We start from the raw sequence: 27,323 nt of genomic DNA, 5'->3' as shown, positions 1-27,323 counted from the left end.
TGACATCCGTATAAGTGCTTGAATGGTGAGAACCCCGAAGAGGCCTGCGGGACATATCTAATAGAGAACAGTAGGTATGGCAAAAATTATTCCCAATCTCTGCCATCCTTCTCCACGAACGTCTTCAACATAGATTTCAAGGTTTTATTGAACCTCTCCACCAGGCTGTCTGCAGATGGTACACTGACAGCCTAAGTTGGGTAATCTGAAGGGTCTTGCACAACTCCCTCATTACCTTGGACATGAACGGTGTCCCTTGATCTGGCAGGATGTCCTTCGGAAGGCCCGTCCGGGAGAAAATATGGACTATCTCCCGTGCTATACTTCGTTTGGATGAGTTTCTCAGTGGTACCACCTCAGGGTACCGCGTAGCGTAGTCCACCATCACCAGGATGTATTGATGACATCTGGCCGACCTAACTAAGGGCCCGATCAGGTCCATGGCAGTCAGGTCAAATGGAACTTTGATTATGGGTAACGGAACTAAGTTAATGCGGCAGTGGGATACGGGGAAGTTAGCTGAGAGGTCGGGCACGACTGGCAGAAATTAACAATGTCTCTGTGACACCCAGGCCAATAGAACCTCTGAAGGACTGGCTTTCATCTATGTCTAGATGTTGCCTCAAGACATGAGCATGGGCCATACGTCTATAGGGTCCCGAGACTAACAGCTGCTCTAATACTTCCCCTCGCTGTTTAGTGACACGATATAGCAACTCCTCATTGACTGCAAATTACGGGAAGCTGGTGTCGGCCCCCGACTCTTGGACCACCCCATTTACCACAGTCACATTTTCCAGTGCATTTCTTAAAGTTAAACCCTGCATTTGGGCAGTCCCAAAACTCCTGCCAGAAACCTCCAGCTCAGGAATTTCGGCCTCACTGGTCACCATCTCGTCCCTGCTACCAGCCAGGATACACAAGAGGAACTCAACCACCTCCGACTGCGATAGGGTTTCATGAGGGTTGAGCTGGCTCCTGTCTGTGTCCCTTGATTTCTCCACCTTTCCCTCCCGATTATCACGGGGTGTAGAAAACCTACGACCACCCCAACCTCATGGGTCTCCGTACCCCAACTTGTTTTAATCAACACTCTGGCGATGAGGTTGTCCTTAATGTCCCGGTGGATACAGCGGATGAGGCCATGTTACCCTGGAACTAACTTGTGGGGGAGCGTGGCCCTTATCAGGGTTACCAAACTCCCTAAGTGTAAGAGTCCCGATACAGCTCCCCATTTATTGATACGGGACATGACTGTGGCTCCTCACCGGGCTGGTGGTCCACACTGCAGGTGGGATAAGCATAGTATGAGCAGCACCTACTTAGGCTGCAGTCCATCTCATCAGAGGACAAGGGACAACAGGGGCTAACCAGGACTGTCCAGCAAAGCAAGTCTCTCCCCGTGGCCTTGGACAAACCCTCAGCGACTCCTTGGGGTGTAGGATTGGATGTCCACATAAAAACCAGCCCGTTACAGAACTTATCTTAAACGTCACATCACGTAGTGTGCTGGAGGAAAATATTCTGGGTTCATGTCACTGATGCTATTAAGCACAGTGACACATATCTCCCCTCCAGCACTTTCCCAGTGACTCTGTCACACTGTGTCAGCAGCTCCAGTCCTCCTTGTTGGTTTCCCATGCTCTGTCATTTGTATGGACACATTTTAGTTTGTAGTCGGTTTCTCTTGCTCCTCTATTTTCATTCAGAGTTTGTTGTTTTTGTTCTTCCTTTCCACTTCTAATATCAGGTTCTCACAAGGATTCATAGCTGCCTACTTTTTCCTGTATATTTCCCATCCCGAGGCATCTCCGAAATATGTGTTTTCCTGATTTCGTAAGATGTGAACCATCCTGATAGAACTGGTGATTACACATGATTAACACTCCCATCAGACAATCACAAGTCCAGCTCCGCCTCTACATAAAGCCTCAAGAACTGCTGCCTCATTAGGAGTCCTGGAGATCATCTGTGACACTCCACAATGATGGGTGCTCTGATGAGGGTAGTTGTGCTGTGTACCCTGGCTCTGGGGGTCCTGACATCAGGTGAGGAAACATTGTTATGAGTGGGTCCTGTGCAATCCGACAGTGACAGAGTCACACGGAGAGCAGAAGAGAGCTGAGAAACCATGGAAGCCACTGCTCAGCTGGATCCAGTCTCTCCTGTAGAGTGTAAGCTCTTATGGTCAGTGGGGTCCTCTCTCCCCCGTAGAGTGTAAGCTCTTATGGTCAGTGGGGTCCTCTCTCTCCTGTAGAGTGTAAGCTCTTATGGTCAGTGGGGTCCTCTCTCTCCTGTAGAGTGTAAGCTCTTATGGTCAGTGGGGTCCTCTCTGTCTCCTGTAGAGTGTAAGCTCTTATGGTCAGTGGGGTCCTCTCTCTCCTTTAGAGTGTAAGCTCTTATGGTCAGTGGGGTCCTCTTTCTCCTGTAGAGTGTAAGCTCTTATGGTCAGTGGGGTCCTCTCTCTCCTGTAGAGTGTAAGCTCTTATGATCAGCGAGGTCCTCTCTCTCCTGTAGAGTGTAAGCTCTTATGGTCAGTGGGGTCCTCTCTCTCCTGTAGAGTGTAAGCTCTTATGGTCAGTGGAGTCCTCTCTCCTGTAGAGTGTAAGCTCTTATGGTCAGTGGGGTCCTCTCTCCTGTAGAGTGTAAGCTCTTATGGTCAGTGGGATCCGCTCTCTCCTGTAGAGTGTAAGCTCTTATGGTCAGCGGGGTCCTCTCTCTCCTGTAGAGTGTAAGCTCTTATGGTCAGTGAGGTCCTCTCTCTCTCCTGTAGAGTGTAAGCTCTTATGGTCAGCGGGGTCCTCTCCTGTAGAGTGTAAGCTCTTATGGTCAGTGAGGTCCTCTCTCCCCTGTAGAGTGTAAGCTCTTATGGTCAGTGGGGTCCTCTCTCTCCTGTAGCGTGTAAGCTCTTATGATCAGTGGGGTCCTCTCTCTCCTGTAGCGTGTAAGCTCTTATGGTCAGTGAGGTCCTCTCTCTCTCCTGTAGAGTGTAAGCTCTTATGATCAGTGGGGTCCTCTCTCTCCTGTAGAGTGTAAGCTCTTATGGTCAGTGAGGTCCTCTCTCTCTCCTGTAGAGTGTAAGCTCTTATGGTCAGTGAGGTCCTCTCTCTCTCCTGTAGAGTGTAAGCTCTTATGGTCAGTGAGGTCCTCTCTCTCTCCTGTAGAGTGTAAGCTCTTATGGTCAGTGAGGTCCTCTCTCTCTCCTGTAGAGTGTAAGCTCTTATGATCAGTGGGGTCCTCTCTCTCCTGTAGAGTGTAAGCTCTTATGGTCAGTGAGGTCCTCTCTCTCTCCTGTAGAGTGTAAGCTCTTATGGTCAGTGAGGTCCTCTCTCTCTCCTGTAGAGTGTAAGCTCTTATGGTCAGTGGGGTCCTCTCTCTCCTGTAGCGTGTAAGCTCTTATGATCAGTGGGGTCCTCTCTCTCCTGTAGAGTGTAAGCTCTTATGGTCAGTGAGGTCCTCTCTCTCTCCTGTAGAGTGTAAGCTCTTATGGTCAGTGGGGTCCTCTCTCTCTCCTGTACAGTGTAAGCTCTTATGGTCAGTGGGGTCCTCTCTCTCCTGTAGAGTGTAAGCTCTTATGGTCAGTGGGGTCCTGTCTCTCCTGTAGAGTGTAAGCTCTTATGGTCAGTGATGTCCTCTCTCTCCTGTAGAGTGTAAGCTCTTACGGTCAGTGGGGTCCTCTCTCTCCTGTAGCGTGTAAGCTCTTATGATCAGTGGGGTCCTCTCTCTCCTGTAGAGTGTAAGCTCTTATGATAATAATAATAATTTTATTTCTATAGCACCAGCATATTCCGCAGCACTTTACATTTTAGAGGGAACTTGTACAGACAATAAAAGACATTATAGCATAACAATAATCACATAAATCAACAGATACCAAGAGAAATGAGAGCCCTGCCCTCAAGCTTACAATCTATGACTAAATAAGGGAGACACGAATGGTGGATGGTATCAATTGCTTTCATTATTCGGACCAGCCATAATGTAAGAAATCGCGTGTTCATGTAATGCTGCATTAACCGGTTATCAGCCAGTATGTGTAAAAGTACAGACTCAGAGGGCTATTAAATGCATAAAGCATGTGAGAACATGATGCGAGTAACCTTGTTATAAAGAAAATTTAGATTGGGAAACACAGGGATAGTTGGATAAATGTGTTAAGGCGATAGGCCAGTCTGAAGAAATACGTTTTTAGGGCATGCTTAAAACTGTGGGTATTGGGGATTAATCAAAATATCCTGGGTAATGCATTCCAGAGACTTGGCTGCAGCATTTGAGAAACCTTGGAGTCAGGAGTGGGAGGTTCTAATGATTGAAAGTGTTAATCTTATGTCATTAAGCAGAACGGAAGGCACTAGTGGGGTGGTAGACTGAGATGAGGGAGGGGATGTAGGGTCGTGCTGAACTGTGGTGCGCTCTGTGAGTAAGAATGATAAGTTTAGATTTATTTCTGGAGTGGATGGGTAACCAGTGTAATGACTGGCACAGGGTAGAGGCATCGGTGTAACGGTTGGTGAGGAATATGATCCTGGCTGCAGCATTCAGGACGGATTGAAGAGGGGAGAGTTTGGTAAGAGGGAGGCCAATTAGTAGAGAGTTACAATAGTCCAGACGAGAATGAATAAGAGCAACAATAAGAGTTTTTGCAGAGTTGAAAGTAAGAAAAGGTTGAATTCTAGAATTGTTTTTGAGGTGCAGATAACATGAGCGAGCCAGTGATCGGATGTGGGGTGTGAATGAAAGATCTGAATCAAGTATGACCCCAAGACAGCGGGCATGTTGCTCTGGAGAAATGGTAGAACCACGCATGGAAATGGCAATGTCGAGGGAGGACATGATGTTGGAGACAGCGGTAAGACAATCACTGGTGTTTTCGAATAATGCAGGAGTGATGTCAGGAGAGGAGGTGTATAATTGGGGTCATCAGCATATAGAAGATACTGGAAACCAAATCTACTGATGGTTTGTCCAATAGGGGCAGTATACAAAGAGAAGAGGAGGGGGCCTAGGACTGATCCTTGAGGAACCCCAACAGTAAGGGGAAGATGAGAACAGGAGGAACCAGCAAAAGATACAGTGAAGGATCGGTCAGAGAGATAGGAGGAGTACCAGGACAGAACGGTGTCCTTGAGGCTGATAGAGCGGAGCATAGTGAGGAGGAGCTGATGATCCACAGTGTTGAATGCTGCAGAGAGATCCAGGAGAATTAGCATGGAGTAGTGACCATTAGATTTAGCTGTTAGTAGGTCATTAGAGACTTTAGTGAGGGCAGTTTCAGTAGAGTGTAAAGAGCGGAAACCAGATTGAAGAGGGTCAAGAAGAGAGTTATCTGAGAGATAGCGGATTAGACAGGAGTGGATCAAGTGTTCCAGGAGTTTAAAGATGAAGGGAAGATTAGAGACCGGTCTGTAAGTTAGCAGCACAGCTTTGGTCGAGGGATGGTGTTTTAAGTAATGGATGTATGATGGCATGTTTAAATGAGGCAGGAATGATACCGGAAGAGAGAGAGAGGTTGAATATTCTTGTTAGGTAAGAGGTGACAGCAGGGGAAAGGGACTGGAGAAGATGTGAGGGAATAGGGTCAGTGGTGCAAGTAGTAGGGCGAAAAGATACATGGAGCCTGATCATTTTCTTCTGTGACTGGTTCAAAGACAGAGAATGAGCTTGATGCAGTGGAGGAGGGAGGACAGTGCATGGCAAGAGGTGATTGGGAGAAAGTTTCCTGTTGGATATGGTCAATTTTTTCTTTGAAATAATTGACCAGATCGTCAGCGCGGAAATCCGTGGTTGGGGCATGCACTCTTAGGTTGAGTAGAGAATGGAAAAAAGTGTCAAAGAGATGTTTAGGATTACTGGATAGTGAGGTGATAAGGGTGTTGAAATAGGTTTGTTTGGAGAGGTGAAGGGCAGAGTTGTATGGATGAAATCTTCAGGCAGATTTTCTCCAGATGTTCGGTGTTATGAATAGGTAATTCAGAACCACAATGGACCTTGAAGTTCAGAGCACACAAGTGACCTGACAAAAACCACAAAACATAGGACGAGCTCTGAGACGTGGAAACTCTGCTGACTGCAATCCCTAAACCTATCAAACCACACTAGAGGTAGCCGTGGATTGCGCCTAACGCTCCCTATGCAACTCGGCACAGCCTGAGAAACTAGCTAGACCTGAAGATAGAAAAATAAGCCTACCTTGCCTCAGAGAAATTCCCCAAAGGAAAAGGCAGCCCCCCACATATAATGACTGTGAGTAAGATGAAAATACAAACACAGAGATGAAATAGATTTAGCAAAGTGAGGCCCGACTGTTCTGAAAGGCAATTCAGTACTACAATGGACATAGCGGTCAGAGCACATACAGTGATCTGACAATAACCCAAAATCATAGAACGAGCTCTGAGACGTGGGAACTCTGCAGACCGCAATCCCTAATCCTCTCCAAACAACACTAGAGGCAACCGTGGATTGCGCCTAACTCTGCCTATGCAACTCGGCACAGCCTGAGAAACTAACTAGCCTGAAGATAGAAAATAAGCCTACCTTGCCTCGGAGAAATACCCCAAAGGAAAAGGCAGCCCCCCACATATAATGACTGTGAGTTAAGATGAAAAGACAAACGTAGAGATGAAATAGATTCAGCAAAGTGAGGCCCGACTTTCTTAACAGATCGAGGATAGAAAAGGTAACTTTGCGGTCTACACAAAACCCTAAAGAAAACCACGCAAAGGGGGCAAAAAGACCCTCCGTACCGAACTAACGGCACGGAGGTACACCCCTTGCGTCCCAGAGCTTCCAGCAACAAAATAGACAAGCTGGACAGAAAAAATAGCAAACAAATAGCAAAGAAGAACTTAGCTATGCAGAGCAGCAGGCCACAGGAATGATCCAGGGAAAAAGCAAGTCCAACACTGGAACATTGACAGGAAGCCAGGATCAAAGCATTAGGTGGAGTTAAGTAGAGAAGCACCTAACGACCTCGCCAGATCACCTGAGGGAGGAAACTCAGAAGCCGCAGTACCACTTCCCTCCACCAACAGAAGCTCACAGAGAGAATCAGCCGAAGTACCACTTGTGACCACAGGAGGGAGCTCTGCCACAGAATTCACAACACCCGACTTACTGAATAGACCGAGGATAGGAAAGATAGCTTTGCGGTCAACACAAAAACCTACAAACAACCACGCAGAGGGGCAAAAAGACCCTCCGCACCGACTAACGGTACGGAGATGCTCCCTCTGCGTCTCAGAGCTTCCAGCAAGCAAGCAAAACCAAAAAAAACAAGCTGGACAGAAAATATAGCAAAAAGTAACACAAGCAGACTTAGCTTATGCTGAGCAGACAGGCCACAGGAACGATCCAGGAGGAAGCAAGACCAATACTAGAACATTGACTGGAGGCCAGGATCAAAGCACTAGGTGGAGTTAAATAGAGCAGCACCTAACGACTTAACCTCATCACCTGAGGAAGGAAACTCAGAAGCCGCAGTACCACTCGTGACCACAGGAGGGAGCTTGATCACAGAATTCACAACAGTTCGGCTCGCCTGGAACACCACTGTAGGAAACGTGTTTGCAGCGTGTGCCAGGGTTGTTGCCTTCTATGCAGAGTTGTTTTATGTGTAGGAGGTGCACCTTCATCCAGGGCACATTTCAGTGTTTCATTATAATGTTTCAGTGCAGAATCAGGACATGAGAGAGAGGAGGTTGGGGCCAATGATGACTGCAAATTCTTCATAAGTTTCTGGGTGTTAATGACACATATATTTCTGTAAGTGTGGAAAGTGGGATGTCCTGAATGGGAATGAAATGTACATAAATGCCCCCTACATATGGTCAGTGGCGTATTCAGTATTGTCACGGATTATTGGCTTCTTGGTTGTACTACTCTCAGGTCTATGTTGGTGCTAAGGAGTAAAGGTGTGGCAGTGTCCCTGGGGCCACAGATAACAGGCTGCTGACATTGTGGTATCTCATGGGATTGTTACAAAGGTTGTTGATTTTCTCAGTAATCTGATGATTGTCTGCTCTTCTCTGCCGGTCCCTTGTGATGTTGGTGGTCCCGTCTGATAATTGCTCTTGCTACATTCGCCCTTTTTGCTCCCTTCAGAGCAGCGATGATCCCCTCCTATGTGATACCTGGGGGTCTTCATATACATATGCTCCAGATTACACAGGTGTTCGGCTTATTAACAGCTCGGATACATTGTGTCCAGGGTGGAGACTGAGCAGTTACGGCCCTTTCCCCTTACTGTCCAGGTGAGATTCTCTGCCCTGAGATCTGTGGTGTTACAGGCGCGGCGGTAACATGATCGCCTGTATTGTGCTGCGGACAATCATGTGACCGAGGGCACTGGGTGAAGGAGCGGCGGCCTGTGAGTCATCTGTCCCCGCACATAATAACCCTGCACCTGCTGGAAGTGAGGAGCGCTGGGACATGTTCAGACCTTGCAGCCTGGACCGCACCTTACTGCTCGTCTGAGCCCTTGTAAAGCTCGGGGACAGTTGGTTATTCCTCCATCACAGGATTGCACAGATCCAGGTGTGCATATGACCGATCCCATCAGATCTTCACGTACAGGCCACAATAACAGTCCACAGAAATCCACGCCTATGTGATGAATGGCTGAGGGTCCTGCACACCTGTGAGTGCAGCTCTGGCTGTGATCGGAGTACAGGGATGATGTGAGTGCAGCTCTGGCTGTGACACGAGTACAGGCATGATGTCTGTGCAGTTTTCTGCATCCAATAATCTGCTTTTTTTGTGGCTTTAGGAGAGGACGATCCCCCTCAGGTGGAGACACAATATGGTAAACTGCAGGGGAAGACGCTGTCTGCGAAGGGAACAGACAGAACCGTTCACGCCTTCTATGGAGTCCCCTTCGCTAAACCTCCAGTTGGTCCATTGAGATTTGCATCCCCAGAACCCCCCGAGTCCTGGAGCTCCGTGCGGGAGGCCTCCGACTATGCCCCAATGTAAGTGCTCTCAGAGGTTGGTGTGAAAGAACGGCAAACACATTCATACTGTAATAAATATATATATATATACACTGCGCAAGAAAATAAAGGGAACACTTAGCCACCACAATGTAACCTCAAATCCATCACTTCTGTGACATCAACCTGTCCAGTTACGAAGTAACACTGATTGTGAATCAATTTTTCCTGCTGTTGTACAAATGGCACGGACAACAGGTAGAAATGATCAGCAATTAGCAAGACAACCCCTATAAAGGAGTGATTCAGCAGGGGGTAACCACAGACCCTTTCTCTGTTCTCACACTTTTTGGCTGTTGTTTTGGTCACTTTTGCGTTTGGTCATTGATCTCGCCCCTAGAGGTACAGTAGCATGAGGCAGTGTCTACAACCAACAGAAGTTGCTCAGGTAGTACAGCTCATCCAGGACAGCACATCAATGCGAGCTGTGGCAATAAGGGTAGCTGTGTCTGTCAGCACAGTGTCCAGAGCATGGAGCAGATACACCAGGAGATGTGGAGAGGGTCGTAGGAGGGCAACAACCCAGCAGTAGGGCTGCTACCTCTTCCTTTGTGCACGGAAGATCAGGAGGAGGAGTGCCAGAGCCCTACAAAATGGCATCCAGCAGGCCACTAACATTTATGTGTCTGCACAGACTGTCAGAAATACACTCCATGAGGATGGTATGAGGGCCCGAAGTCCACAAGTCGGTGTTGTGCTCACACTGATCACATGTGACAGACATGACAGAGTCTGAAGATGCCATGGAGAACATTCTTCTGCCTGCAAAATCCTCCAGCATGACCGGTTTGGCAGTGGGTCAGTAATGGTGTGGGGTGGCATTTCTTTGGAGGACCACACAGCCCTCCATGTGCTCGCCAGAGGTACCCTTACTGCTATTAGGTACCAAGATCAGATCCTCAGACCCATTGTGAGACCATATGCTGGTGAGGTTGGCCCCGGATTCCTTCTGATGCATGACAATGCTAGACCTTTATGTGTCTGGAGTGTCAGCCGTTCCTGCATGATGAAGGCATTGCTGCTATGGACTTACCTGACCAATCCCCAGACCTTAATACAATCGAGCACATATACTCAGGAGAACATCCGACCCCTCATCAGTAGCATGCCCAGGCATTGTTGGGAGGTAGTTCAGGCACGTAGACACCACACACACTACTGAGCATCATTTCCTTGCTTGAGGTATCTCCACTGAAGTTGGATCAGCCTGTAATTTGATTTCCCACTTTGATTTTGAGCATCATTCCAACTCCAGACCTCCATGAGATATTAGTTGTGATTCACATTTATCATTTTTATGTTTTATTGTGTTCAATGCATTCTACTATGCAATGAATAAAGATTTGCAACTGGAATTTTTAATTCAGTGATATCTTAGATATGAGATTTTAGTTTTCCCTTTATTTTTGAGCAGTATATACTGAATATATATTTATTAGATGTCTGCAGGATTATCACGCAATGGAACTGTTACTGGAGTCAGTGAAAGCCAAATCTACTATACCTCCTGTGTCGGAGGACTGTCTGTACCTAAACGTGTTCACACCTGCTGATCGAGGGAAGGAGGAGAAGCTGCCGGTAAGAGTCAAGCGTGTATTGTGTGACTAACATTTCTATATAATTGCTGCGGTGTGTAGATACAGACTTTACAGATCCCACTTTTGTGTGCACTGAAGCCGTGCCCATGGCGGTCCCTTATGATTCTAATTGGAGACACAAAGAGAAAATCTCATTCACATTGACCTGCATTCCCTATTAATGAACAGCTTCTGCTCATTGCCTAGGTCATGGTGTTCATACATGGTGGAGGCCTGATGATGGGGGGAGCCATGTTGTTTGAAGGTTCTGCTCTGGGTGCCCATGAAAACGTTGTAGTTGTTTCTGTCCAGTACCGGCTGGGGCTCCTCGGCTTCCTTAGGTAATGTCTATGCTGTCAGTGACTTTACTGCCCAGAGGTAAGACATGAAATGACAATGCTGTGTGCTGCCATCCGGCTATACCTGGTGTTATGTGGACGGGACCATTGTCAGTCTTTGTGCACATTACTCTGCAGGGAGCCACTGGGTTGAGGTCACCTCATTTTATTAACAGCTATCTTTTATTGTCGCAGCACTGGAGATGACCGCGCTCCTGGGAACTACGGCTTCTTGGATCAGGTTGAAGCTCTCCAGTGGGTTCAGAAGAACATTGCAGATTTCGGAGGGGACCCCGACTCTGTGACTATATTTGGGGAGTCTGCGGGGGGAATCAGCGTCTCTGCACTGGTGAGCAGTTGTGATGCTGATATGTTGCTCATTATTGAGGGTCTGATTGGGCGGTTGTTCTATAGATGAAGGTAAAGGCTTGTAGTTCAACCCTTAATGATCCTGCCCCCTTCTGTGTATTTCTTATATTCAGGTGGCGTCTCCACTGGCCAAAGGCTTATTCCACAGAGCTATTGCTGAGAGTGGTGTAGCCATAATGCCGGGTTTGGTGGCCCAGACTAAAGAGGAAAGTGTGTTTTACAGTAATGTAAGTATGACTAAGGCCATAAAATGCTGCACTGTGAGGACCTAGCGCCTCGAGTAAAAGTGCCGTCAATCGTCCGACCAATGACCTCAGCGCTAGTCTGATGGGTGACAGGATCACTCGTACACCATCCAGTGTAGTCAGGCAATTTGCTGTGGATAACGATGATTGCAAAATTTGCTTCTGCCGCTAGGATAACCATTGAGCGACTTCCCATCGGGTGCAGTTGTTATCGGGCCCTTACTCTCGGGGTCCATCACTGTTCCCAGAACTTTGCTATATTGTTGATAATCTTCTCATCTTCTTCTCACAAATCCTCCCTGCACTGTTCTTCACTGGCCGAGTGTGATCTTATGCAGCCGAGTGCTTTAATATTGCTGCTGGCCACTTGATGGGGGCCATACTAATAAGGGAGTAGCGGGGAATTGTGGGCCATGTGGCTGAGGCCACATCAGGTGTCTGGGGAACCTACAATGCTGTGGCAGCGGAGGCCATGTAAGAGCCTGTCAGGTGTGTGATGCGAGAGACGAGCGACAGTCCTTCCCCATTCCTGCACTGACGCTTTGCTTGGGTTGGATTTTCTCTCTTCTGCAGATCGTAGCCAATATTTCGGGCTGTGGTTTGGACACGCTGGTGGACTGTCTGAAGGCGAAATCTGAAGAAGAGATCCTGTCTCTAGTTGTCTCTATGGTACGGTCAGTGAAGTCATAGGGTTCATCACCCTGATTCCTCACCACCCCTGACCCCCAGTGATCCAGGGAATATTCACCAGTTCTATCTACATCACACTGATTTCCTACTGGCAGAAAGCTGTGCAGAATTGTGAATGCAGCTCTGGATGTGAATGAAATGAATGAAGTTATACAGAAGGAAAGCATATTACAAATACAAAATCTGCAGCCTCTCTTTTCCGGTGCCCTCTACCACCACACCTACTGTCCTCTGCACCAATGGCCCACACCACCACCACACTGTCATGGTAAGGACATGATTAATGCCCTGTTCTCTCAGGGTTAATTTTGCTGGCCTCCTTTTTTATCTGGGAGGGGTATTTATACTCTCTATAGACTAGGATTCACTGTCAGCTTTACATTCGTCTTGTCTGTGTGCCTGACTTATGGAGTGTGCGCGCGGCTTGCAATAGTTTTCCTTGCTCTCCGTGCTTACTCTGCTTGTTTGTTCTTTTGGATTTCTGATCTCTAGCTTTCCTTCTTACAATCCCGTCTCTCCCCTTTGGTACCTCGTGATCTCTTGGTTCTGATCTTGGCTTGTTTGACCACTCTCCTGTGTATATCGTCTTCTCTGCACACCGGTGTCTGGCTCCGCCCCCGATCACCTCCCACTCTATCACATGGGTTAGGGCCTGGTTGTTACCTGGTTAGTAACCCGGCGCTTGGCTCAACTCCCTTGCTGCTGAGTACAGCGCTCCCCACGGCAGTAATACCCAGGAGTCATGACCCACACCTCCTGTCCTCTACCCCAGTGGCCCCCACCACTACACCTCCTGTCTTCTGCCTCAGTGGCCCCAACCACCACCATCCCTCCTGTCCTCTGCCCCAGTGGCCTCCACCACCACACCTCCTGTCCTCTGCCCCAGTGGCCCCAACCACCACACCTACTTTTCTATGCCCCTGTGGCCCCAACCACCACCACCCCTCCTGTCCTCTGCCCCAGTGGCCTCCACCACCACACCTCCTATCCTCTTCCCCAGTGGCCCCAACCACCACACCTACTTTTCTCTGCCCCAGTGGCCCCAACCACCACCACACCTCCTGTCCTCTTCCCCAGAGTCCCCCACCACCACACCTCTTGTCTTTATCCCCAGTGGCCCCAACCAACACAACTGCTGTCGTCTTCCCCAAGTGGCCCCAACCACCACCACACCTCCTGTCCTCTGCCCCAGTGGCCTCCACCACCACACCTCCTGTTCTCTGCCCCAGTGGTCACCACACCTCCTGTCCTCTGCCCCAGAGGCCCCCACCACCACACCTCTTGTATTTTGCCCCAGTGGCCCCAACCAACACAACTGCTGTCGTCTTCCCCAAGTGGCCCCAACCACCACCACACCTCCTGTCCTCTGCCCCAGTGGCCTCTACCACCACACCTCCTGTTCTCTGCCCCAGTGGTCTCCACCACACCTCCGGTCCTCTGCCCCAGAGGCCCCCCCCACCACACCTCTTGTATTTTGCCCCAGTGACCCCAACCAACACAACTGCTGTCGTCTTCCCCAAGTGGCCCCAACCACCACCACACCTCCTGTCCTCTGCCCCAGTGGCCTCCACCACCACACCTCTTCTCCTCTGGTCCAGTGGACCTCACCACCACACCTCTTCTCCTCTGCCCCAGTTGCCTCCACCATACCTCTTCTCCTCTGTCCTAGTGGCCTCCACCACCACACCTCCTGTCCTCTGCCCCAGTGGCCTCCACCACCACACCTCCTGTCCTCTGCCCCAGTGGCCTCCACCACCACCCCTCTTCTCGTCTGCCCCAGTGGTCCCCACCACCATACCTCTTCTCCTCTACCCCAGTTACCCTCACCACCACACCTCTGCCCCATTGGCCACCACCATGACACCTCCTGCCCTCTGCCCCAGTGGCCAGCACCATCACTCCTCCTGTCCTGTGGCCCCCACCACCACATCTTCTGTCCTCTGCCACGATGGCCACCACCACCACTCCTCCTGTCCTTTGTGCCGCGATGGCTACCACCACTACACCTCCTGTCCTCTGCCCCAGTGCCCCCCACCACCACACCTTTGACACTGAAGCCTGTTCCTGGTTACAGAGGCAGCGCTTACAAAATGGACTTTAACCTCTTAAATGGGCAATACTCAATGCAAGTAATTACGGTATCCCTCTGTTCATCATTTCTAATAACTAAACGGCAAAGTTGATTAATTATTACTTTTACATACTATTTGCAATATTACCCACTAATAAAGTTGATAATTGTAACGGGGTCTACCAAGCTGGGGTACCTCTTTCAGTACCACCCCGTGTTTCAGGAGGTCCACTCTGCTTTTGCTGGATTCTGAATGAAGGATGCTGGCTGGAATTCCTTGATTACGTGAGAGCATATAAAAGCTGACTGCTACTCCACGTATTTCCAGTCTAAAAGAACACACTTTATGTACAGCACACAGAATATATAACACAGATACACAGGGCAGGCCAATAGAAAAAGCAGGCCAGACATACATTACAATAGCCGCAGGGGGCCGGAGCCTGCTGATATTTACTGTGGGAATTACAAAGGTGGGGGAGGACAAAAGGGGAATATCGTGTCCCCTCTGCCCAGGGGCGCAGCCTGTGGACTGATGCATTTCACATGGAACCTATTATACATAATATATACTGCATAACATATTCTTGGTGCTGGGGGTTCTGTAACACTGTAACACGGCTCCCCTTTTCAGCGACGCGATCGGCATACACAGTCTAATCCTTAACGGATCGGTTTGGGGATGACCGAAGTTTATGGGGTTGGTACAAGTTCCGTTTGTCGACTTAGTCCATCGGCATTACCGTTTTGTTTGCCGGGTCTGTAGTGGATGGTGAAGTCCAGAGGTTGTAGCGCTAAACTCCACCGCAGTAATCTGGCGTTGTCTCCGGAGACCCAATTAAGCCAGACTAGGGGATTATGGTCCGTTAGGAGGGAAAACTGTCGTCCATACAAATATGGTTGTAACTTTTTGAGTGCCCATACTATTGCCAGGCACTCCTTCTCGATGGCCGCATAGCTTACTTCACGGGGCAGTAGTTTCCGACTCAGGTAAGCTACCGGGTGTTCTTGGCCCGACTTGGCTTAGTACTGCCCCCAATCCAAACATAGAAGCGTCTGTGTGAACAAGGAAACGTTTAGTTGGATCGGGTGCGGCCAATACAGGGGTATTGGTGAGGGCGTCCTTTAGCTGGCGGAAGGCTTCCTCACACTCTGGGGTCCAGGTTACCTGGCGGGGTTGGTTCTTACGGGTTAGATCAGTGAGGGGCTTGGCCACGCTGCTGTAATTGGGAATGAATTTCCTATAATACCCCGCTGTCCCTAGAAATGCCATGACCTGGGTTTTAGTGCGTGGGGTGGGCCATTTGGCTATGGCCTCAATCTTGGCTGGTTCTGGTCTCTGTTTCCCACTTCCCACCCAATGCCCTAAATACTGAACCTCTGCTTTGCCCACGTGACACTTGTTTGGGTTCAGGGTGATTCTGACCTTGTGGATCCTGTCTAATACTGTCTCTAGGTGATTTAGATGCAATTCCCATGTCACGCTGTAGATGGCTATGTCATCCAGGTAGGCACAAGCATAGTCCTGGAGACCATCCAGAAGCCGGTCAGCCAGCCTCTGGAAGGTCACCGGGGCAGTCTTCATCCCGAATGGCATAACTCGAAACTGGAATAAGCCAAACGGGGTGACAAATGCCGACTTGGGAATAGCATCAGGACTAAGAGGAATCTGCCAGTAGCCTTTGCATAGATCGATGGTGGTCAAATACTTTGCCCCTGCCAGCCGGTCTAACAAGTCATCCACACGCGGCATGGGATACGCATCCGTCACTGTTTTCTCATTGAGCTTACGATAGTCTACACAAAACCGTGTAGTCCCATCCTTCTTGGGCACTAACACTACGGGGGATGCCCAGGGACTATCTGACTCTTCAATGACCCCTAAACGCAACATCTCTTGTATCTCTTGTCGCATCCCTTCTCGTACAGACTCAGGGACGCGGAAGGGGGGTTGTCGCAGGGGGGTCTGATCCTGGGTCTCAACCTTGTGTTGTGCCTAGTGAGTGTACCCGGGTTTCCCCAAAAACATCCTCTGTCGCTGCCTCAACAACTCTTCTGCCTGCTGTCTCTCCCGGGGACCTAAGTCTTCACCCCAGTGTACCTGGTCCCATGTTTTAGACTGAGTCCTCTCCCCTAAGACATCAGGCAAGGGAAGTCCAGCTAAATCCTCTGCTTCAGGTGCACAGATGGCCAGGACCTCTTCAGGGCGCTCCCGATAGGGCTTCAGCATATTCACGTGGAACATGCGGATAACCCTGGGGTCGTCACAATCGGCGACATTATAGGTGGGGTCGGCTATTTTCCCCACTACCTGGTAGGGCCCCTGCCTTGCAGCTTGGAACTTGTTCTGCCTAGTGGGCTCTAACACCAGGACCTTCTGCCCTATTTCCAAGGTGCGCTCTCTGGCCCTCCGATCGTACCATACGCGCTGGCGCCGCTGGGCCACCTGCATGTTCCCACGTACAGCCTGGGTCAGCTCCTGTAGGCGGTCCCGGAATTCCAGCACATAGGGTACAATAGGTACCCCTTCTATGAGGCCCTCCCCTTCCCAGTGTTCTAGCACTAAGTCTAGGGGTCCCCTTACCCATCTCCCGTATACCAGTTCGAATGGGGAAAACCCCGTGGATTCTTGGGGCACCTCCCGATAGGCAAACAGGAGGTGAGGCAAGAATTTCTCCCAGTCCCTGTAGGTCCTTGTAAAAGTCCCAATGAGTTGTTTTAACGTTCCGTTAAAACGTTCACACAACCCATTGGTTTGCGGGTGGTACGGGGCGCTTCTAATGGACGTTACACCGCACAGCTTCCACAGTTGGTTGGTCACCTCTGCTGTAAACTGGGTACCTTGGTCTGAGATAATCTCCCGGGGAAATCTAACCCGTGAGAAAACCTGGAGCAGGGCAGCCGCCACCGTCTCTGCCAGTATGTTAGGTAGCGCAACCGCCTCTGGATACCGTGTGGCATAATCTACCACTGTCAATATATACCTTTTCCCTGACGAACTGGGTTTGGCTAACGGCCCTATCAGATCGACCGCTACTCGGCTAAATGGTTCCTCCACAATGGGGAGGGGGCGTAATTTGGCCTTGCATCGATCTCCCCTCTTGCCAATGCGCTGGCAACTGTCACAGGTTTAGCAGTATTGACGAACATCATAGGTTACCCCCGGCCAAAAGAAGTTTTGTGTCAGACGATGCCTGGTGCGACTGACGCCGAAGTGCCCGGCCAAGGGTATGTCATGAGAGATTCGCAGTAACTCCTGCCTATACTTCTTGGGAACTAACAGCTGTCGTTTGATAGTGGGGCTCATCCCTGTGTGGTGCTGGGGTACCTCTTTCAGTACCACCCCGTGTTTCAGGAGGTCCACTCTGCTTTTGCTAGATTCTGAATGAAGGACGCTGGCTGGAATTCCTTGATTACGTGAGAGCATATAAAAGCTGACTGCTACTCCACGTATTTCCAGTCTAAAAGAACACACTTTATTCACAGCACACAGAATATACAACACAGATACACAGGGCAGGCCAACAGAAAAAGCAGGCCAGACATACACCACAATAGCCGCAGGGGGCCGGAGCCTGCTGATATTTACTGTGGGAATTACAAAGGTGGGGGAGGACAAAAGGGGAATATCGTGTCCCCTCTGCCCAGGGGCGCAGCCTGTGGACTGATGCATTTCACATGGAACCTATTATACATAATATATACTGCATAACATATTCTTGGTGCTGGGGGTTCTGTAACAATAATAAACCTTGAAATCACCACCCTGTTTTTAACAACTGGTTCTGATGGAGCATTTAATAATTTCTCTGTAATGGTTTGGGGGACTTGAGGGGATGTAGTTGGGTTTCACCCCTTTACTTTTCTCCTCTGCTTGCAGAAAATGATATATCTGCCTGTAAGTGTCGATGGGGCATTCTTCCCTAAAGCCGCTGAGCAGATTATGGCCGATAAAGAGGTGAACAGTGTTCCTTTTATGACTGGAGTCACCAGCCAGGAATTTGGATGGATCATTCCATTTGTAAGATTGATAGAGGAGGAAATGCTGAGATCATCTTATGATCTTTACATCATTGAGCTTTCTCATTCTATCCTCAGGCGATGAATATCTCAGGGTTTCGAGAAGGAATGGAGAGAGAGGAGGCAGAAGAAATGCTGAAGAACTTCCCCGTTCTGGTATGAGCACTGCTGGCAGGAGATGCCAATGGCTGAGGGTGGATTACGGGGCACTTAGATGGCAGTATGCATGATTATAAGCCACAGGCCTCGTAAAAGAGGGAGGTAGCCACCCCGAGATGATGAACCATCCACCAGTTTTTTCTGTGCCCACCTGATCCTGCAGGTCCTTACTTGCCCAACATGTCCTGACGTCTACATCGTGCAGAGTGTACGAGATTCTGCTCATTTGTCTTTGACCGCCCCAGGAGCCGAGGCAGGCAGCCATCATCTTCTACCACCGGCTTTGGATCTTCTGTGATCTTCTGTGATCTTTTGGTGTCATTCTGGTGATATTGATATATTTCAGGGTCCATTCAGCAGCGCCACCAGCTTCCTGCTAGACGAATATATTGGAGATGTGCGTGATCCTGCCGAAGTCCGGAACCGCCTCATAGATCTGATTGGAGACCTTATGTTTGTCGTCCCAGCATTACGAGCGGCCAAGTACCACCGAGGTACGATGCACGAGATGAAGGATAACCTCCACACATATGTTGTGTCCCACATATATAGGGTAAAAGGACGGGGACCACGGTCACCTCCTCTTTATGGTGTTGAGAGTCTCTGCAGTACGTAGATTCTTGTTCTGAACCCCACACAATCTGTTATTCCAGATTCTGGCCATCCCACCTACTTCTACGAGTTCCAGCACCGTCCATCGCTCTTTGAGGACTCCAAGCCGGACTTTGTGAAAGCCGATCATGGGGACGAGCTGTTCTTTGTGATAGGAGGTCCTTTCTTGAATGGCGACGTTATGTTTGTAGCAGGTGACCACCTTAGTCTACATGTGGGGGGATGATTGATGATATATGGGGCATATATAGATCAGTTGCTACTTTCTCTTCTGAAATGACTCTTCCACGGTTGTTGGGGTTATTCTTACATTTCTCTTGTTTCGCTCCATTTTTGGGACACCAATAACTTTCTGTTCTGCAGGAGACACTTCTGTGATTTGGTGCCGGAGCGCAGAGTAATTTAGAGTTGAGACACTGGGTAAAATTTATCGAAAGCAAGAATGTGCTGATCTGGAACTCTCTTCTCGCCATATTTTATCACACATAACAGATCAGAAGTGGAATTTTTCGATATTTTTCAATTTAATTTGGTTCATTTTTTAGTTTCAACAAGTTTTTATTTTTCAACAAAAAACCAAGAAAGTTTCACAACAAAATCCCTCGCAGGGGAGTATATATGAATATTATCAAATTCTAAATTAACCTTGATGGTAATTAAACAATACAGTTAAACACGGAGACAAAGACAGGTGGTTGAAAAAGACAAGGGGGGGGGGAAGGGGGTAAGAGATCCATTACTGCGTCAGAGTACTATCAATGGTCGGGTATAAGGACCCAATCAAAGGAAGGCAATTTAACACCAGATTGGCCTCATAGAGATAGTGTTAGGACTTGGTCAAGATTACTGCTAGAGTTCCTTTCAATCCACGGTCTCCATATTTGATAGTAAGGCTCCCATGAGTCCTCTCTTGTAGCTTGTATTCGTTCACATAACATGATAGTGTTCATCTTGTCAATTACTGAGGAAAGAGATAGGGTAGTTGTTTTCCATTTTGTTGCAATGTGTAGCTTAGCGGCGAGGAACAGCTGATTGACTAGAATATGGAGTTTGTTGGAGAAGCCCGGGTATCTAGCTCCCAGCAGGAACACCGTTGCGTCTAACTGAATCGTTCCACCATAAAGCTCCTCTACAATAGATTTGATCTTTGACCAGAGTGTGGAAACGACCGGACAATCCCACCACGTATGCTTTAGATCTCCCAGAGCTCCACACCCCCTGAAACACCGATCTGATAGATTTGGGTAGATGGCATGTAATTTGCTCGGAACTAAATATGTCCTATGTAGGAGCTTGATGGATGTTTCAACTAAAGAGGTTTGAAGACTTCCCTTAGAGAGGGTGCAGCAGCACTTTTGCCACTCCAATGGGGACATTATCTTATTAAGGTCTCTTTCCCAATGTATCATATATGTGAGTTTTACATCCTCTGATATTGCGTTTAGGTTTGAGTAAATCAAAGAGTAATTTGGTTCATTTTTTATTTCAAAATTGTTGGCAGCGACAAATCTCAAAAAAGTTGGGACAAGGGAAACAAAAGGCTGGACAAGTAAGTACCATGTCTGCATAAAAAGAGCATGTGAGAGAGGCAGAGTCTCTCAGAAGTAAAGATGATCGGAGGTGACTGATGTGTGAACTGCGTCTTAAGATGGTGGAACAAGTTCAGAAAAATGTTATCATATGTGAAGTTACAGACTTTGACTATCCACCACCTACAATACATATCAAGATTCAGAGATTGTGGAGAAATCCATCTGCACAAGGGAGAAAGTGGACGATCAGTATTGGGGGCTCGTGGCCTCTGGGTCTTCAGGCCGCACTGCATTAATTGCTGACATGATCCGGTCATGCAAATCTCTGAATGGGCTCAGGAAAACTTCCAGAAATCATCGTCTATGATCACAGGTCACCATGCCATCCACAAATGCAAGTGACAGCTCCATTATTTAGGGAAGCCAAACAATCTAAAAACACTGCTGTCTTCTTGGGGCCACAGATCATTTATAATGGACGGAGGTAAAAGGGCAAAGTGCTCTGTGGTCGTAGGAATCAGAACGTCAAATCCTCTATGGAGACCCAGGACGTCGTGTCCTGAAGATTCAGGAGGACAGGAACCATCCAGCTTATTATTAATGGTAAGGGACCACCCAGCTTGTCACCAGGGAGAGAGACTGTCCAGCTTCTTATGGAGGAGAAAGACCTTTCAGCTTGTTATCGAGGAGATGGGACCATCCAGCTTGTTATGGAGGAGAAAGACCGTGCTGCATGTCATCGAGGAGAGGGACCGTCTCACGTGTCATCGGGGAGAGGGATCGTCCAGTGTGTCATTGGGGTGAGGGATCATCCATTGTGTCATCGGGGAGAGGGACTGTTCAGCTCTTCATAGAGGAGTCCAGCTTGTCATCGGGGAGAGGGACCGTCCAGCGTTTCATCGGGGAGAGGGACCATCTAGTGTGTCATCCAGAAAAGGGACCGTCCAGCGTGTCATCGGGGACAAAGACCATCCAGCGTGTCATCGGGGAGAAGGACTGTCCAGCGTGTCATCCGGGAGAGAGACCGTCCGGCAAGTCATCGGGGAGAGGGACCATCCAGCGGGTCATCAAGGAGAGGGACCGTCCAGCGTGTCATTGAGGAGAGGGACTATCCAGCTTGTTATGGAGGAGAAAGATCTTTCAGCTTGTTATCGAGGAGATGGGACCATCCAGCTTGTTATGGAGGAGATAGACCGTGCTGCATGTCATCGAGGAGAGGGACCGTCCAGCGTGTCATCGGGGAGAGGGACTGTCCAGCTCTTCATAGAGGAGAGCCACCGTCCAGCTTGTCATCAGGGAGAGGGACTGTCCAGCGTGTCATCGGGGAGAGGGACCATCTGGCATGTCATCGGGAAAAGGGACCGTCCAGCGTGTCATCGGGGAGAAGGACCGTCCAGCGTGTCATCGAGGAGAGGGACCGTCCAGTTTGTCATCGGGGAGAAGGACCTTCCAGTGTGTCATCGGGGAGAGGGACCGTGCTGCATGTCATCGAAGAGAGGGACCGTCCTGCGTGTCATCGGGGAGAGGGACCGTCCATCTTGTTATGGAGGAGGAAGACCGTCCTGCTTGTTATCGGAGAGAGGGACTGTCCAGCTCTTCATAGAGGAGAGCGACTGTTTAGCATTTCATTGGGGAGAGGAACCATTCAGCTTGTTATCAGCGCCCTGGTCACGTCTCTGATATATGGGGGCATTAGTGTCTGTGGCTGGAGCAGTGCACACGTGGGACCCCAGTGTCATATAGAGGTGTTAGACGTCTGCGTGGAGCAGATGTTTGTCCTGTGTCAGGGAAGACTTTGTATATTTCAGTAACATAATGCAGGACCACATCCTGCCTCCATCTTTGTACTTTGTGGCACAGAATTAGTTTTTTCATTATCAAACTTGGTTTCTTTTTCCTACATGTAAGATGTTCTGGTAATAAATTATTTTTTTCTGGTCCCGTGCAGGAAGATTTACTGCGTGTTGTCATCTAATTCTACTTCTATTTTTCTTCCAGGAACCGCCACAGAAGAAGAGAAGGTTCTGAGCAAAGCAGTTATGAGATACTGGGCCAACTTCGCCCGCACCGGGTAAGACATATGCTGGGTGACTGGCAGATATTGGGGTCTTCCTCGGCTTCAGCCCCCACATTCTTGCCCCCCCCCATACCACATGTATATCCCGCCACTGTCCCGCTATGAAGTTGATGCATCTTTACGCTGTCTCCATTTTTCTCTCCAGTGACCCCAATGGTTCGGGCTTGGAGCACTGGCCACAGTACGACGAGGATGAAGATTACATGGAGATAAACCTGAAGCCGACAGCGGCAAAACACCTGAAGGCCGGAAAGTATGAATTCTGGACCCGCGTGCTCCCGGAGAAGATGCAGGAGGCGCCGCAGCAGCAGCACAGTGAGCTGTAAACGCTGCCACAGTCATTTACTGCAGAGCTTACAAAATGCACTGACCCCTGTTCACACACTCCTAACAAAAAAGATGGTAACGACACACCAAAAAACGTTACATGCAACGTTTTTTGGTGGCGACGGACCGACGCAACACGACGCAACCGTCGCACGACGGTTGCGACGTGTGGCAATACGTCGCAATGCGTCGCAATCCGTCGCTAATGTTAGTCTATGGGGAAAAAACGCATCCTGCAGACAACTTTGCAGGATGCGTTTTTTACCCTAACCAACGCATTGCGACGTATTCAAAACGACGCTAGTGTGAAAGTAGCCTTATACAGGTGTCTGCTCACACCCGGTGTAACCATCCAGCCTCCAAGAACACAAAAACAACAAACTGCAGCTAGAATAGCAGAGAATGTGAGGAGCAGAATAGTGAGCGCAGCTCCGGAGTGTAATGCTGGAACAGGCACATAGATGGATAAAGCTTGTATAATGGGGGCTGTCGGTGCCCGATCAGTGACCACCCTCCTGATCTAATACAGCAATGTCCGGCTGCCAGCACCGCTCCACATCCTGGGCTCTAGCTGTAGTTTGCATCTGCAGGGCATGCTGGGAATACAATTGTCTATATACATTATATAGGGGATACTGCAACTGCTATAAATACAATATATATATATATGTGATACTGCTGTATATATGTTACATAGGTGATGCTGCGACTATACACACCAGTCACAGTATTACCTATATAATGTATACACAACTGCCTATATAACAAGAAAAACATCTTATAGCTCCATCACCATGACTTAGGCCGGTTTCACATTTGCGGTTGCGTCCGCAGCGTATCGTCCGCAACCGCATGCAAAAAAGCCTGCAAACGCATGATAACGCAGCGTTTTTGATCCGCATCAGCTTACGCATGACGTCAAAAAAATGCAGAGTTTGCATGTGTTTGCGCTTTTTATGCGCATGCGTTTGAGATTTCCAGGAGGGCGTGTCTCAATGGGCGTATCTAAATCAGTTCCTGGACATGCGCAGTCCGACGTACGCAAGCGCCTCGAACGCATGCGTACACAAAGACATGCTTTACCATAGACAGTAATGCATTTTTTAACGCACTCATCCGCATGCGTATGTCTGCGCATATGTGACGGAAATTTGCAATTTGCCACCTTCAAAATTGCAACATGTTGCATTAGCCGCGCCCAGCCACACAAGCCGAAACAACGCATGCGTAGTCAAACGCAGGAGAACGCATGCAACTGCGTGTACAATGTTAAAGATAGGAAATCAAGATGTATGAAACGGCAGAAACGCTGCGGACACAACCGCAAATGTGAAACCAGTCATAGTGATATCAGCTGCCTTGTCTTCGTTAACAATTTCTCCTGAGCTAACGAGAAGATCACTGACATGATGTAAGGCCATGTTCATACATTCATTATTTGGTCAGTATTTTACCTCAGTGTTTATGCGCCAAAACCAGGGGGATGATAAATACAGAAGTGGAAAACTTCTCCGGGCCCCCTTGAGACTCCGCCCAGGCTCCACCCCAGCCACGCCTCCACGCTCCACCCCTCGAACTGTTCACAGTCCCACCGCTCTCTCTTGGAAAATCTCCACTTCTCACCTATCACACATTAACAGTTCCCATCACCAGATCACACATATAGCCGGCAGCTTTTGTTTTGGCCAAAAGATTTTTTAAGCCGCCACCATAACACGGTAGACACTTTTGGCCGGGCCCTACTCTATTGTAACCTGCAAAATATTTGTTGAAATATGCAATACAATTTAGGTATATTTTAATTTATTTTTCAATTTTTTAAAATGACCAATAATATCACATACAAGGAACAAATACCGCTACACCATGACAAGACCACATATTACCGCCACAGTGATCGAATAATATCAAATACAGGGAACAAATACCACAACACCATGACCAGACACCATATTATTACCACATAGTGACCAAATAGCACATACAAGGGACAAATACCACCGCACCATGACCAGACCACATATTACCACCACAAAGTGACCGAATACTGCAATACTGATCAGTAATAAAAAAAAAAAACACAATACCATCACCATAAGTGCCATTATACACAGGAGATCTGTAATTAGTATGCAGTGTCTGTGTACAGGTAATACAGTGATCACTGGTGATATTATTCACAGGAGCTCTGTGTATAATGTATAGTTAATACAGTGATCACTGGTGACATTATACACAGGACCTCTGTATATAGTATACAGTGTATAGTGTCAGTGTATAGGTAACACTGACTCACCAGTGACATCTCTAGGTGAAGTCCTTCATCTTTCATCCAGCACAGACTGCCATCACTTCATCCAGCCAGGACTCGTCTCTGCAGGAAATAACACAGTTATCTCGAGCTCCGCTTGTAGAACACATTACTTAATTTTTTCCAAATTCTACATTACACCACATGAAGAAAAAAAAGGCGATATAGTGTCACTCTACACAGTAGCAGGACCGCCCCCCCATTTAAAACAGTGTCCTCAAAAAAATAAAATAAATACGTCACTGCAGTAATATCCCTTAATTAGCCCCTGTGGTAATAATATTCCCCATCCTGGCCCCATGTATCTCATGCCTGGCTCCAACCTTATGTTCTCCCATCCTGGCCTCATGAGTATCCATCCTGCCCCATATGATTTCCCCATCCTGCCCCATATGATCTCCCAATACTGCTCCATTGTATCCATCCTGCCCCATGATCCTGCACGATCTGTCTCCAATCCTGCCCCCAGTGTCTCCTATCATGCCCCCATGTCTTTCATTCTGCCCCGTGTCTCCAATCATGCCCCGTATCTCCATTCTGCCCCCAGTGTTTCCAGCATTTCTGCCCCCCGTGTCCCCAGCATTTCTGCCCCCCGTGTCCCCAGCATTTCTGCCCCCCGTGTCCCCAGCATTTCTGCCCCCAGTGTCTCCAGCATTTCTGCCCCCAGTGTCCCCAGCATTTCTGCCCGGAGTGTCTCCAGCATTTCTGCCCCCCGTGTCTCCAGCATTTCTGCCCCCAGTGTGTCCAGCATCTCTGCCCCCAGTGTGTCCAGCATCTCTGCCCCCAGTGTCCAGCATCTCTGCCCCCAGTGTCCAGCATCTCTGCCCACAATGTCCAGCATCTCTGCCCCAGTGTGTCCAGCATCTCTGCCCAAGTGTGTCCAGCATTCTGCCCCGGGGCCCCCTGGATCAGCTCTCTAAAAAAAACCAAAAACACAAGTTCTTACCTGGCTGCGCTCCTGCGACGGGCGAAGCTCACTCCCTCCACGCAGATGAAGCGCGCACTCACCGGCAGCTGGCAATGATGTCAAACACCGGCGAAGTGCGCGCTGCGGCTCAAGTCAGCTGCCAGCCTCCGATTGGCTGGTGGCTGTTAACTATTGACGTGCGGGCGCGGGCCCGCACGTCAATAGCGTGCCGCAGCGCCTGTAGGGGGGGCCCGGTCAGCAGATGAGACGGGGCCCGATGCGGGCCCCCTCTGCACACCAGGCCCCATACGCCAGTCAGGGCATTAATGCCCTGATGGCGGCCCTGGGTGTCTCCATTATACGTCTCATCTGATTGTTCCACTCCTGGTTTTGGTGCAAATATTGAGGTAAAATACTGACCAAATACTGGGGTAAAATACTCACCAAATATTGAGGCAAAATACTGACCAAGAGTGAACGTGGCCCAACAGGTCATTTTGAGGCAGGAGTGAAAATCAGTGGAATTGGAGTTTTTCGGATAGAGATAGTTATCACGTATTATTCTGCAATCTTCCTGCGTTTCTTCTGCTCGCTCTTCACAACAATCTGCAGGAAATGTAAATTGTCGCTATAAAAACTGAAGCCGCAAAATGTGTGAGAACCAAAACTTGTTTCAGACTCAATCTTTGCTGGCCAGTAAGTGGTGTCATTCTGCCTGTAATCGGTGTCTATCTGTCTGTATGCAGTGTCCGTCTGTCTATGCGGTGTCAGTCTGTCTGTATGTGGTGTCCGTCTGTCTATGCGGTGTCAGTCTGTCTGTATGCGGTGTCCGTCTGTCTGTATGTGGTGTCCTTCTTCCTGTATGTGGTTTCAGTCTGTCTGTATGTGGTGTCAGTCTGCCAGTATGCGGTGTCAGTCTGTCTGTATGCGGTGTCGTCTGTCTGTATGTGGTGTCCGTCTGTCTGTATGTGGTGTCCGTCTGTCTATGCGGTGTTAGTCTGTCTGTATGCGGTGTCCGTCTGTCTATGCGGTGTCCGTCTGTCTGTATGTGGTGTCCGTCTGTCTATGCGGTGTCAGTCTGTCTGTATGCGGTGTCGT

At 48.8% G+C, this 27,323-nt stretch overlaps 1 protein-coding gene across 1 annotated transcript; it reads left to right on the top strand.

The window, feature by feature from the left end:
- Positions 1-1,917: 1,917 nt before the first annotated feature.
- Positions 1,918-25,071, top strand: LOC138649268 (fatty acyl-CoA hydrolase precursor, medium chain-like). The gene is made up of 13 exons (XM_069739507.1): positions 1,918-2,048; positions 8,768-8,969; positions 10,430-10,568; positions 10,775-10,908; positions 11,101-11,254; positions 11,388-11,501; positions 12,093-12,188; positions 18,161-18,301; positions 18,379-18,456; positions 18,806-18,953; positions 19,113-19,265; positions 22,602-22,674; positions 22,826-25,071. The coding sequence occupies exons 1-13, from the start codon at positions 1,985-1,987 to the stop codon at positions 23,004-23,006; spliced, it is 1,677 nt and encodes a 558-aa protein (XP_069595608.1). The 5' UTR covers positions 1,918-1,984; the 3' UTR covers positions 23,007-25,071.
- Positions 25,072-27,323: the final 2,252 nt, after the last annotated feature.

The sequence above is a fragment of the Ranitomeya imitator genome, chromosome 9, assembly GCF_032444005.1.
Source record: "Ranitomeya imitator isolate aRanImi1 chromosome 9, aRanImi1.pri, whole genome shotgun sequence".
In the NCBI taxonomy this organism is placed as follows: domain Eukaryota; kingdom Metazoa; phylum Chordata; class Amphibia; order Anura; family Dendrobatidae; genus Ranitomeya; species Ranitomeya imitator.
This window is presented reverse-complemented; position numbering and strand designations above follow the sequence as displayed.

Bases quoted from the DNA above. Each gene is read 5' to 3' on its own strand.
- LOC138649268 (XM_069739507.1), top strand. From the start codon at position 1,985: ATGATGGGTGCTCTGATGAGGGTAGTTGTGCTGTGTACCCTGGCTCTG. The intron at 11,255-11,387 runs GTGAGCAGTTGT...TCTTATATTCAG, and splicing joins GAATCAGCGTCTCTGCACTG to GTGGCGTCTCCACTGGCCAA. The intron at 18,954-19,112 runs GTACGATGCACG...CTGTTATTCCAG, and splicing joins AGCGGCCAAGTACCACCGAG to ATTCTGGCCATCCCACCTAC.